Consider the following 11,127-nt stretch of genomic DNA (forward strand, 5'->3'; position numbering starts at 1 on the left):
GGGGATGTCCGGAGGGGCTTGGAGGAGGCAGGCAGGGTGGCCGGAACCTCAGGCCTCCCCACCAGGCCAGGACCCCTCCCGCCTGCCAGCCCTCACTTTTTGGTGCTGGCTCCCAGAGCAATGAGTGGTGGGTGGAAAACCGTCAAGGGACTTCTAGGCTGGGTTTGTGGGTGGACCTGGGCCTCGGGAGCCCGGATGGGCATGAAGGGCTGTGGCCCACATGCCCTGTGCCCCAGAGATCCGCCATTGCCACCTGCAGTCAGTGAGGGTCGCGTTGGCTAAAGGTATTGGGGACTGAGGAGTGGGACTCTGGGAGGAGAGGGGAGAGGGCTCAGATCGGGGTGAAGGGCTCCAAGAGATCGGGAATCGTGAAGGGAGGGGCCCGGGAGGGGAGAGAAAGGTGGGGATTCTCCTTCAGTCCCATACACGGGACTGAAGCCCCCCCTCTCAAGCCGGCAGCTTGAGGAGGCGCACGGGGCCTCGGGTGTTGTCGGCCCCACAGCCCAGCAGGGTGGGGGTAGGGAGCGGAGCTGAGCAGGTGCTGGGCTGAGCGGGTGACCCGCCATGCCCCAGGGTCTGCGGTGGCGGTGGGGGGGGGAGAGGGGTGTCCACAAGAGGGGAGGGGGTCCTGCGTCGGGTCAGGGGGTGAAGCGCGGAGTCATCGGGTTAATGTGTGGCTAATGTACGGTGCTTCGTGAAGTCCGAGCCTGGGGGCTTTCGGTGTTCCCGCGTCCCTGCGCGTCACCGCACCTGCGTGCCCGTGTATTCCTGGTTGCGTCTGGGCGTGTCTGAGTGAGGGTCAGCACCTGTGTCATCAGCCACCGTGTGCTTCCCCAATGCTGGCGGGTGCGCCCAGGGAACCGTGCAGGGGCCCCGAAAGTGAAAGCCGGAGGCGGGGCCAAGGCGGGGCCGGGGCGGGGCCTGGGACCCCACCGTCAAGCCCACTCTGCGGAGGGGCAGGCTGAGGCCCCGGGAGGTGGTGGGGTGGGTCTGCGTCACCACCTCCGGAGGCCTTTTCCTGTGGGGGGAGGGCCCGCCAATGAGGGCTGGGCCTGTCACATGGGCCTGACAGCTGGGGAGGGGGTGGCTGCCGACAATGTGGTCCCGAGGTGGTCAGCTCCAGGAGCTGCAGCGCTGAGTCGCTCCCGGCCTGCCTGACCCAGCCCACCGGCCTGGGCTGCTTGGCCGGCCGCACCATGTTCTCCAGGAAGAAGCGGGAACTCATGAAAACCCCTTCCATCTCGAAAAAGAACCGGGCGGGAAGCCCCAGCCCGCAGCCCTCCGGGGTGAGCGAGCCTCTTCGGGGAGGTGGAGCGGGCGGGAACCTCGGAGCGACAGGGGCCCGCTCTCTGCTCTGGCAGCAAGGCAGGGGCCTGGCGGCAACATGCTGGGCCGGCGGTGGGGGGCTCGGGCCAGCTACAGCCCCCACCAGGCGGGCCGCCAGGGGCCCGGCAGTGCTGACGGGGACCCTGGCGTTCAGCTCACGGTAGGAGCCCTCTGTGATGGTCAGTTCTGGCTCCCACCCCCACCCATCCAGGGCCAGCTGTGGGGTCCAGGGACCAGGATGGGGGTGGCATTGGGTCAGGGACTCCATAGGATGGGGGCTCAGGGAATTGGGGACTCCAATGCGGTTGGACGCCAGCGCCATGGCCGGCACACCACTGGGCGGAAGGTTTAGGATGCAGCCGAACCTCTACCGGAACCTCTACTGGGGTCCCTTGGCTTAGCGCCTCCAGAGCCCTGGGGTCTGCATAGTTTGGGGGTATCTGCGGGACTCAGGGGTCTCCGGGACCCTCGGGGTGTAGGAATCGACAGGCGTCTTTACCAGGGAGTAGGTGCGTCTACATCAGCCTGAGGGGGCTTCAGGGCTGGGACTCTCTCCTGGCCCTTCCTGCCCCCAACAGGAAGTGGGGTGCCCGCGCCCCCGCCCCACCCCACCCTTGGCTGTGGTTTAGGTAGAGACCGTTGTTTGTGAAAGCTCTGGGGAAGAGGATGTTGGGTAACAGGTGTGGGAGGGGCATGGCTCTAAATCTCAGCCCTCTGATCTCTGGCCTTTGACCCCTGTGGGGTCAGGGTGAAGACCCCCACCTTGTTCTGGGGAACAAGAAGTAGTGCCTGGACCAGAGCACCTGTGGCTTTACCCCTGCCCCCAGGAGCTGCCCAGGAGAGACGGGGCCGATGCCGTGTACCCGGGCCCCAGCCTGGAGCCACTGAGCTCCAATGCCAAGGCCACAGGCACGCTCAAGAGGCCCACCAGCCTGAGCCGCCATGCCAGCGCTGCTGGCTTCCCGCTGTCCGGGGCCGGTTCCTGGACGCTAGGCCGGGGCCACCGCAGCCCGCTGACAGCGGCCAGCCCCGCCGAGCCACCTGCTGAGGGACCTTGCCCGGACGCCGTGGAGGACATCTCCCAACTCTTGGCGGACGTGGCCCGCTTCGCCGAGGGCCTAGAGAAGCTCAAGGAGTGTGTTCTGCATGACGGTGAGGGCCAGTAGGGTCACCGAGGCTGGGCGGAAGGCAGATCCGGACACAGATATCCTGGTGGGGTCGAGGCAGGGTCGAGGGAGGGACCGGGGGAGGCTCCTCATGGGGGGTATGGCAGGGAGGGCTTCATGGAAGCAGCCACTGCAGTGAAGGCTTTGAGGGATGCGTAGGAGTTGGGGTGAAGGGAACGTCAGGTGCTCAGGCTCAGAAACACAAAGGGGAGTCGCATTTGGGGGAACGAGGTTTGATGTGTCGCTGGTACGTGGACTGTGTGAAGCTGAAGGCATTGGGGACACTGGACGTCATACTGAGGGAAGTGGGGAGCCACAGGAGGTGTTGGAGCACAGGCAGGACCAGGTTGCTGGGCCGGGTGGGCTGGAGGCAAGCCGAGGTGTGGCAGGGAGAGGCAGGAGGAGGGACAGGGACAGGGACAGGATGGCAGGCGATCCCCCCGGGTGAGCGGCCCGTGGGATGGTGGTTCCGGTTCCTCCTCCACGCGACTTGACAGCCCAGCTTCCTGCCGAGTTATTTTCATCTGTTTCCTGTTTGTCCCTGGCAGCCCTGGTGGGCAGGACAGGCTCAGCACCTCGTGTGCTGCCCACCCCTCCCGGAAACCACAGTGCCAGGGCCGTGCCAGGCGCTGTGACCCGCTGCCCCCAGGCCCCGTTTTACGGGATGGGGAAGAGGAGGCCTGCCGCCAGCCCTGACCCCAGGCTCACCCAGCCGGGAGCGGGCAGAGCCCCTCCGACCTCAGCCTGGGCCTCTGTGCCTTCAGGGCACTCACTGGGGATTCTTTGGGGAGGCTGGCTCCTGCTGGGTGGGGGTGGGAGCCAGAGTCCCAGGGGTGGGGCCAGAGCTGTTTCCTGGGGAGACTCTAATCTCTGTTCCTTTCTGGGCACTTCCTTGGAGACCAGGCCTGGGTGGGGCCGATGCAGGGTCTGGACGGGGTACGGGTGCCCTTCTCCGCGCCTGGGGCGCCCAAGTTGGGGGAAGGGCCTGAGCAGAGAGGATGTGTGGGACGCGAGCCGCAGGGTTGCCCTGCTCAGCCAGCCGAGCCCCTGGGCCGGCTGACTGGTGTCTAAGCATGAGGTATCTTATCCGTGACACTGGCAAGGATTTGCCTTGGGCGTTAGTGGCTGTAACCAGACGTTTTCCCCGTGTGGTGACTGTTAAGTGGACAGTGAGACCCACCTACATCTTGGGAACCCCGTGCTGTCAGAACAAGAGGGAGCGGTCACCCAGGGTCACGGGGCAGAGCGGGGTCTCCCGGTGCCTCCTCACACGACCGTGCTTTGGTTCTGGGCCTCAATTTCCCCCTCCTGCCCTTGGCCTGCCCCACCCAAATCCCGTCGCCCTGGGTCCCAGACTCCTGCGCGGGCCCTGAGTCCGGGGAGCAGAGGACCCTGGCCTGGGCAAGCAGGATGCCGGGGGCGGGGCTTCCCTCGTTGGGGGCGGGGCCTCAGGGCCGGCCAGAGCCGGTTTGGCCGAGAGACCCCGACCAGCCCGCCGTCCATCCTACGTGTTCCTGGTCCCCGCGCTCCCGGACCCCGATCGCCACGCCATGTGTATCTGTGGGAGGGCGCACCCGGTGCTGGCCCCGGGCCCCGTGTGCCGCTGCGTGGGACCCCGAGGTGAGGGGACAGTGCAGGATGCGGGGTCCCCCAGCCCTGCGGGAGCACGTGGCCCTTGGGACATCTGAGGCGTCCTGCTGGAGACGCAGCAGCTGCCGCGTGCTCGGCTCGGCTTGGCTGTGCGAGCTGGGAATGTTCAGGCTTTGCTGGAGTCCGCCCTCAGCTTCCCCAGTGGGGGTGCCATAGGGTCCCAGGTGGCCCGAGGCCACCGAGGTGAGAGGCGGGGTGTGGGAAAGGACGGTCTGGGAGAGTCCTGGCCTATCCGGAGCCAGCTCCCTGCATTCTTGAAGCCCCTTCCCACCTCCTTGGGTTGGCGGTGGAGCCAGGACCCCCAGGTTCTGAGGTGCGTGCGGGGAGGGGGGCGGGCGAGGGCAGTGCCTGGTGGAACCTCTGGTTATTCAGAAGGGGTCCCCAGCGCTGAAAAGGGACAAGGCACTTATTTTCAGGTCCCACTTACCTTTTAGAACAGTGTCTACACGGGCCTCAAAGCTGTCCTGGCCGGCCGCCAGGCGCCCCTGGGCTTAGCACCTGGCTGATCCCTACTTGCAATATAGTTTTGCTTCTGCTCCACGACGTGTTTTCCGTGCACGGATCTGCTCGCTCGCGTTGCTTTTAAGAATGTTCTGGAGGGCACGTTAAAGCTGCAGCTCGGAGTCAGAGCTGACTGCCGCCCTCCTCTGCCCTGCCACCTTCTGTGGCTCCCCAGGGTCCTCAAGGTAAAGCCAGGCAGGGTCTTTCTGCCTGCCATTCTCATGCCTTCAAACACAGTGCAGGTGGAAAAGCCGCATGAACCAAGAGAAGGGGCTTCCCCTGTGCCTCAGTTTCTTCATCTGCGAAATGGGGATGTGAGGTGCCTGCCTCCTGGGCTGGCTGTCGGGAGGCAGTGAGATGAGAGGGTGCCATGGCCCAGGGCCCAGGAAGGCAGGGAGGAAGCTGGACAGAGTCTTGAGTGTCTCGAGGGGCAGGAGCAGGGGAAGGGCCAGCTGGGCTGCATGGAGGAGGCGGCACCAGGACTGAACTTGAAGGACAAGCAGAAGTCTGCTTTCTGGAGGGACGAGGAGAGTGTTCTGAGCAGAAGGGACAGCCTAAGCCAAGGACTGACCTTTGCCGCCCTGGCCGGCAACCCACAGGAGGACACTGTCCCACTCGAGGTGCCACAGCGAGCCTCGGGCAGCCTCCCCACCTGGGACAGGAGCTTTGAGGGACAGGTGGGCGGGCTCTCCTTGGGGCCACCTCCTCCCGCCCTGCTCACACCCGCCCTGGCCCCCGCCACAGAGCTCCTGGAGGCCCGCCGGCCCCTGGCCCACGAGTGCCTGGGTGAGGCCCTGCGAGTGATGCGCCAGGTCATCGGCAAGTACCCGCTGCTGAACACCGTGGAGACGCTCACGGCCGCCGGCACCCTCATTGCCAAGGTCAAAGGTCAGCCGGCCAAGACAGGGCCACGGGGGGCGCTGTGCCCTGGAGGGCTTCCTGGAAGAGGGGATGGGTGCCTGCAGTGGGTCTTGAAGGGTGCGTAGGAGCCTGATGGGCAGGGCACGCTTGCTCCCGCGCTCTGTCTCCCTGGGCTACGGGCCTCCTTTGGTTGGTCGCCCGGGCGGCCACCTCCCAGAGCGGGCTGACCCCCACCTTGCCGTCGTCTCTGCTCCCCAGCCTTCCACTACGAGTGCAACAATGAGGCGGACAAGCAGGAGTTTGAGAAGGCCCTGGAGACCATCGCCGTCTCCTTCAGCAGCACGTGAGCACAGTGGCCTCTGGGGCGGGGGACGGGCTGGCCTGTGCCTCTGGATGCCGATGCTGATGCTGACCCCACCCCCTTGCAGTGTTTCCGAGTTTCTCATGGGTGAAGTGGACAGCAGCACCCTCCTGTCGGTGCCTCCTGGGGACCCGAGCCAGGTGAGCAGAGGTGGCCCGCTCTGGATTGGTAAAGGTCTGCTGCAGGGCGGGCGTCAGACGGGGGCCCCACTCACCTGAGTCTTCCCCTGCACAGTCCATGGAGAACCTGTACGGACAGGGGGGCGAGGGCACGCCCCCCAGCGCTGAGGACTGTGACCCGGGTGAGTCCCAGCTGCACTGGGCCAGGGGCGGAGGGCGGGGCCTCGGGGCGGCTGGGGGCGACCTGGCTGAGCGGCCGCCCCGCCCCCAGGCTGCCTGATGCCGGAGGAGGTGGACAAGCTGCTGCAGCGCTGTGAGGGAGGCGTGGACGCGGCCCTGAACTACGCTAAGAACATGGCCAAGTACATGAAGGACCTCATTGGCTACCTGGAGAAGCGCACGACTCTGGGTGAGGGCCCTGGGTGAGGACCAGCCCTCCCCTCGCCTCCCCGTCTCCGCTCCCCGCTCACTCCCTTTCCCCTCTGCCCCGCCCCTCAGAGATGGACTTCGCCAAAGGCCTGCAGAAGATCGTCCACAACTGCAGACAGAGTGTCATGCAGGAGGTGCGGCCACGGGGCGCCGGGCAGGGGCGCCGGACAGGGGCCCCTCCGAAAAGGGCTGGAGGAAAGGGGCTCCCCATCTGTGCCGTGGTGCCCAAGGGAACTGGGGAGGGCCCGGGCGTTGTGCCACCTCCGTGACCGCCGCCCCGCCCCCACAGCCCCACATGCCCCTCCTGTCCATCTATTCGCTGGCCCTGGAGCAGGACCTGGACTTTGGCCACGGCATGGTGCAGGCGGTGGGCACGCTGCAGACCCAGACCTTCATGCAGGTGGGCTGCACCCGGAAGGGCAGGCGAGGCCGGGGGTGCCGGGGTCCCCCACTCACGGCTCGTCTCGCTCTAGCCCCTGAACTTGCGGCGGCTGGAGCACGAGAAGCGCAGGAAGGAGATCAAGGAGCTGTGGCACCGCGCGCAGAGGAAACTGGTACCAGCGGGGGCGGCGGCGGGCGCGGCGCACGCGCAGTCCCAGGCGCGAGTCCGTGCCCTGGTTTCCGTGTTTTGTGGACACCTGGCGCTGTGGCCTGTGCGGGTGTGGGGCTGGCTGTGCTGTCACAGGTTGGAGCTGGTCTTGCCTCAAAGATGCTCCAGCCCCATCAGCCCCAGCTGCGCAGGGGAGGCCCCAGGCCCCAGGCCCCTGCTCCCCAGAAGCCACTGTTGTGGCTTCAGACGTCATGGGAAAGGTTGTTGTGGGAAAGGGTGTCTCCGTAGCTGGGAGGAGCACGTCTGAGTTGGAGGGAGACTGAGGCTCTCAGGCCAGTGCTGTCCTGTGGCCCCTCGCAGCACATACTGGCAAATCTATGTTCCCCCCACCCCCTCGTGTGCATTCGAGGACAGCATGCTGAACACCCTGCTCCCCTCCTGGCCTCTCCCACTCACCCCACATCAGAGGCTCAGCCCACCTCAGTCACGTGAGCAGCTCCTCCCTCGTCCTGGGCTCCTTACCGGTGCTCCACTGTGGGGGCCTGGGGCCCAGGTCATTTCAAACACCGTTGCTGAGACAGGCCTGTGCCTCGGCTCCCGACCGTGTGACTAAGCGTCCGTTTCAGGCGTGTGTCCGGAGGGGCTGGCTGGGTCAGAGTGAGCGTGTCCCAGCCCGAGCTGCACATCCCTGTGGCTGTACCCTTTGCTCCCTCTGGGTTGGCCTGTGGCCCGTTTCTTGTTCATCTGGGAGCGCTCCTTCCATGTTCGAGAACTCAGTCCCGTGATGGTGTGCCTGAGACCCCTCCACCCCCCCACTCCCCGCCCTCCAGGGTATTGTTTGGACTTTTGAATTGACCTGGGGCTTGCTTGGCCAGGTGGAAAACCATGATTGTCTGCGGTGTCTTTTTTGTTATGGTTTCTGGATTTCGTGTCACACGTAGAAAGGCCTTCCCCACATGGTGGTTATTTTGAACCTGCCCCGCTTCTCGTACCTGTACGAGTTCTTTTTTTCATGTTTAGGCCTCTGATGGTGTGGGCTGTGAGGTGTGGCCCCGGAAGGCTCGTAGGTTTTGACTAAGTGCGCTACCTGCCAACCCAGAGGGTGCGTGGCTTCCTGCTTGGGCGACCACACTGTCCCCGTCTGTAACGGGAAGTGAGAGACGGAGCAGGCGACCCCCCCTTCTTCTCGTACCTGTACGAGTTCTTTTTTTCATGTTTAGGCCTCTGATGGTGTGGGCTGTGAGGTGTGGCCCCGGAAGCCTCGTAGGTTTTGACTAAGTGCGCTACCTGCCAACCCAGAGGGTGCGTGGCTTCCTGCTTGGGCGACCACACTGTCCCCGTCTGTAACGGGAAGTGAGAGACGGAGCAGGCGATGCCGGCACCCTGGTGGGGGCGGGGCTGTAGGTGTTGGGGTTGATGTCGCTGGTGCCTTGTTCAGATCTTGGCTGTGCCTCAGCTTCCCGGGCTGTCGCATGGGCACAGCAGAGGCGGCTTCCTCCTGAGGTCCCACCATATGTGTCACCTTTCTCGACTGTCAGTTGCTAGGTTGGGGCCTGTTTGCCTGAGTGTGCCACGAGACCTCAGCACAAGAGACGCGGGTGCTGGAGGTGCCCGACCCGGTGTCTGGCCGCTGCGGTGGGGAGGGAGGCGGAAGCCAGGGGACGCTGTGCCTTGGGGGAGGACAGCTTAGAACTGGTCTCCTCGTCCCATGCCCGTAGCAAGAGGCAGAGTCCAACCTTCGCAAGGCCAAGCAGGGTTATGGGCAGCGCATTGAGGACCACGACAAGGCCCGCCACCTGGTGGCCAAGGCGGAGGAGGATCAGGCGGGCACTGGGCCTGGGGCCGGGGGCACCGCCTCCAAGGCCCTGGACAAGCGGCGGCGCCTGGTGGAGGAGGCCAAGAACAAGGTGAGGGCAGGGCCCGGTGGTGACAGTCGTGGGCCCGCGGTGCCGACTTCCCGCCTCGGGCCTTTGTCCAGGGTGTGCGTCCTGCCGGCCGGGTGTCTGTGTGGGGCCAGAGCCCCAGGCTGAGGCCTCGCTGGGCGCCCCCTCTGTCCCACTCCAGGCGGAAGAAGCCATGGCCACGTACCGCACGTGCGTGGCGGACGCCAAGACGCAGAAGCAGGAGCTGGAAGACACCAAGGTGACGGTGCTCCGGCAGATCCAGGAGGTCATCCGGCAGAGCGACCAGACCATCAAGTCGGTGGGTGCCGGTCGCGCCCCGGCTCCAGCCGTGGGGAGGCGGGGCCGCCGCTGGCCCAGGCTCCTGACCGGACCCCCTCCCCCTGCCGCCCACAGGCCACCATCTCCTACTACCAGATGATGCACATGCAGACGGCGCCGCTGCCCGTGCACTTCCAGATGCTGTGTGAGAGCAGCAAGCTGTACGACCCGGGCCAGCAGTACGCGTCCCACGTGCGCCAGCTGCAGCGGGACGACGAGCCTGACGTGGACTATGACTTCGAGCCCCACGTCTCCGCCAGCACCTGGTACGGTCACCTGCATGTGCCCGGGGGGGCTGGCTTCCCGCCGGACATGTGGCCTGCTGTGACCTCCCGCCATGGCCCCGCCCCCCGCCATGACCCCTCTGGCTGTTGGTCCCACCAGGTCCCCGGTCATGCGTGACCGGAAGGGCAGCTTCAACGTCCCAGATGTGGGAGCAGAGGCCACCGGCAGCACCCCGGAGGAAGGCGGGCCCAGTGACGGGGGCCTTGCCAAGGAGCGCAGGGGTGAGTGCCCGGCGGGGGCGAGTGCCCAGCGGGGGTGAGTGCCGAGTGGGGTAGCGCGGTGTCCCCGCAGCCTTCACTGGAGACGCCCTTTCTGCAGGTGGGCGTGGCCACCAGGTGCACAAGTCCTGGCCCATCTCCATCTCCGACTCCGAGGGCGGCCTGAACCCCAGCCCTGGCTCAGGTGAAGGACCTACCTGCCGGCCGGGGGGCGGAGCTCACCATGTCCCCTGTTGATGGAGAGTGCCAGTGGGGGCTCTTGGGAGCAACTGGCCTGCCAGAGGCCCGCTCGCTCCTGGCTCAGGGTGTCCGATGCCCCTATTTCCTGCTCAGGAGACTTTAAGAAGTTCGAGCGCATGTCCAGTGGTACCATGTCATCCAGTGAGGAGCTGGCAGACCAGGAGGGCGGTGTGGGGACTTCAGCCTTTGAGCAGGGTGAGGAGGCCTCTGATCTGGGTGGTGGGGTGAGGAGGGTTTGGGCTCGGCTGTGGGCCTGGTCCTGACTTACCTCTGTGACAATGACCACGTGTCTGCGCCCCCAGCTGACCTCAACGGCACAGCCCCCGAGCTCCCAGTGGCTGTGCCCAGTGGGCCCTTCCGCCACACGGGGCTGTCCAAGGCCGCTCGCACGCACCGGCTCCGTAAGCTGCGCTCACCGGCCAAGTGCCGGGAATGCAACAGTTACGTCTACTTCCAGGGTGCGGAGTGTGAGGAGGTGAGTGGCCCCAGGGACGCGGGGCCGAGGAGCCAGGCACCGCGTGCAGAGCTGGGGCAGGGGGCTCGGCAGCCACGGTCCCTTCGTGTTTTCGAGAGCTGCCCTGCAGGCAAGGTCCTGAGAGCTTCAGAGATTGGGGGGCAGCCAGGGCTGCCCGCTCACTGCCAACCCCCCCGCCCCCCGCAGTGCTGCCTGGCCTGCCACAAGAAGTGTCTGGAGACCCTGGCCATCCAGTGCGGCCACAAGAAACTTCAGGGCCGCCTGCAGCTCTTCGGCCAGGACTTCAGCCAGGCGGCCCGCGGCACCCCGGACGGCGTGCCCTTCATCCTCAAGAAGTGCATCTGTGAGATCGAGCGGCGGGCACTGCGCACCAAGGTGACCTCGGGGTGGAGGCTGGGGCCAGTCCTGGGGGGCGCGGGAAGGAGGGTGTGGTAGAGGCTGACTGCGGGTGCCCCCCGCGCACCCCGCAGGGCATCTACCGCGTAAACGGGGTGAAGACGCGCGTGGAGAAGCTGTGCCAAGCTTTCGAGAACGGCAAGGAGCTGGTGGAGCTGTCGCAGGCCTCGCCTCACGACATCAGCAACGTCCTCAAACTCTACTTGCGCCAGGTGAGCCTGAGGGGGCGGGGCTGACGGGGCGGGGCGGGGCACCGGCCTGGGCCTGCGTGATTTGGGGCTGGGGGCGGGACCAGTGCCCGCAGGCCTACTGACCCCCGACCTGCTGC

The 11,127-nt window shown here is 66.1% G+C and overlaps 1 protein-coding gene across 1 annotated transcript in view; it reads left to right on the forward strand.

The window, feature by feature from the left end:
* The first annotated feature begins 1,292 nt into the window (after window positions 1–1,292).
* ARHGAP45 (Rho GTPase activating protein 45) overlaps window positions 1,293–11,127 on the forward strand; it is a 12,023-nt gene continuing 2,188 nt past the window's right edge. The window contains exons 1-19 of the mRNA XM_025042259.1: window positions 1,293–1,486; window positions 2,154–2,478; window positions 5,388–5,531; window positions 5,763–5,847; window positions 5,933–6,005; window positions 6,100–6,166; window positions 6,256–6,393; window positions 6,483–6,547; window positions 6,703–6,813; window positions 6,887–6,967; window positions 8,682–8,870; window positions 9,028–9,165; window positions 9,261–9,451; window positions 9,570–9,691; window positions 9,789–9,872; window positions 10,022–10,123; window positions 10,231–10,403; window positions 10,590–10,778; window positions 10,874–11,025. Of these exons, the coding sequence (XP_024898027.1) occupies window positions 1,385–1,486; window positions 2,154–2,478; window positions 5,388–5,531; window positions 5,763–5,847; window positions 5,933–6,005; window positions 6,100–6,166; window positions 6,256–6,393; window positions 6,483–6,547; window positions 6,703–6,813; window positions 6,887–6,967; window positions 8,682–8,870; window positions 9,028–9,165; window positions 9,261–9,451; window positions 9,570–9,691; window positions 9,789–9,872; window positions 10,022–10,123; window positions 10,231–10,403; window positions 10,590–10,778; window positions 10,874–11,025 (2,531 nt within the window). The 5' untranslated portion in view covers window positions 1,293–1,384. The remainder of the gene's footprint in view (window positions 1,487–2,153; window positions 2,479–5,387; window positions 5,532–5,762; window positions 5,848–5,932; window positions 6,006–6,099; window positions 6,167–6,255; window positions 6,394–6,482; window positions 6,548–6,702; window positions 6,814–6,886; window positions 6,968–8,681; window positions 8,871–9,027; window positions 9,166–9,260; window positions 9,452–9,569; window positions 9,692–9,788; window positions 9,873–10,021; window positions 10,124–10,230; window positions 10,404–10,589; window positions 10,779–10,873; window positions 11,026–11,127) is intronic.

The sequence above is a fragment of the Pteropus alecto genome, unplaced genomic scaffold (assembly GCF_000325575.1).
Source record: "Pteropus alecto unplaced genomic scaffold, ASM32557v1 scaffold30, whole genome shotgun sequence".
In the NCBI taxonomy this organism is placed as follows: domain Eukaryota; kingdom Metazoa; phylum Chordata; class Mammalia; order Chiroptera; family Pteropodidae; genus Pteropus; species Pteropus alecto.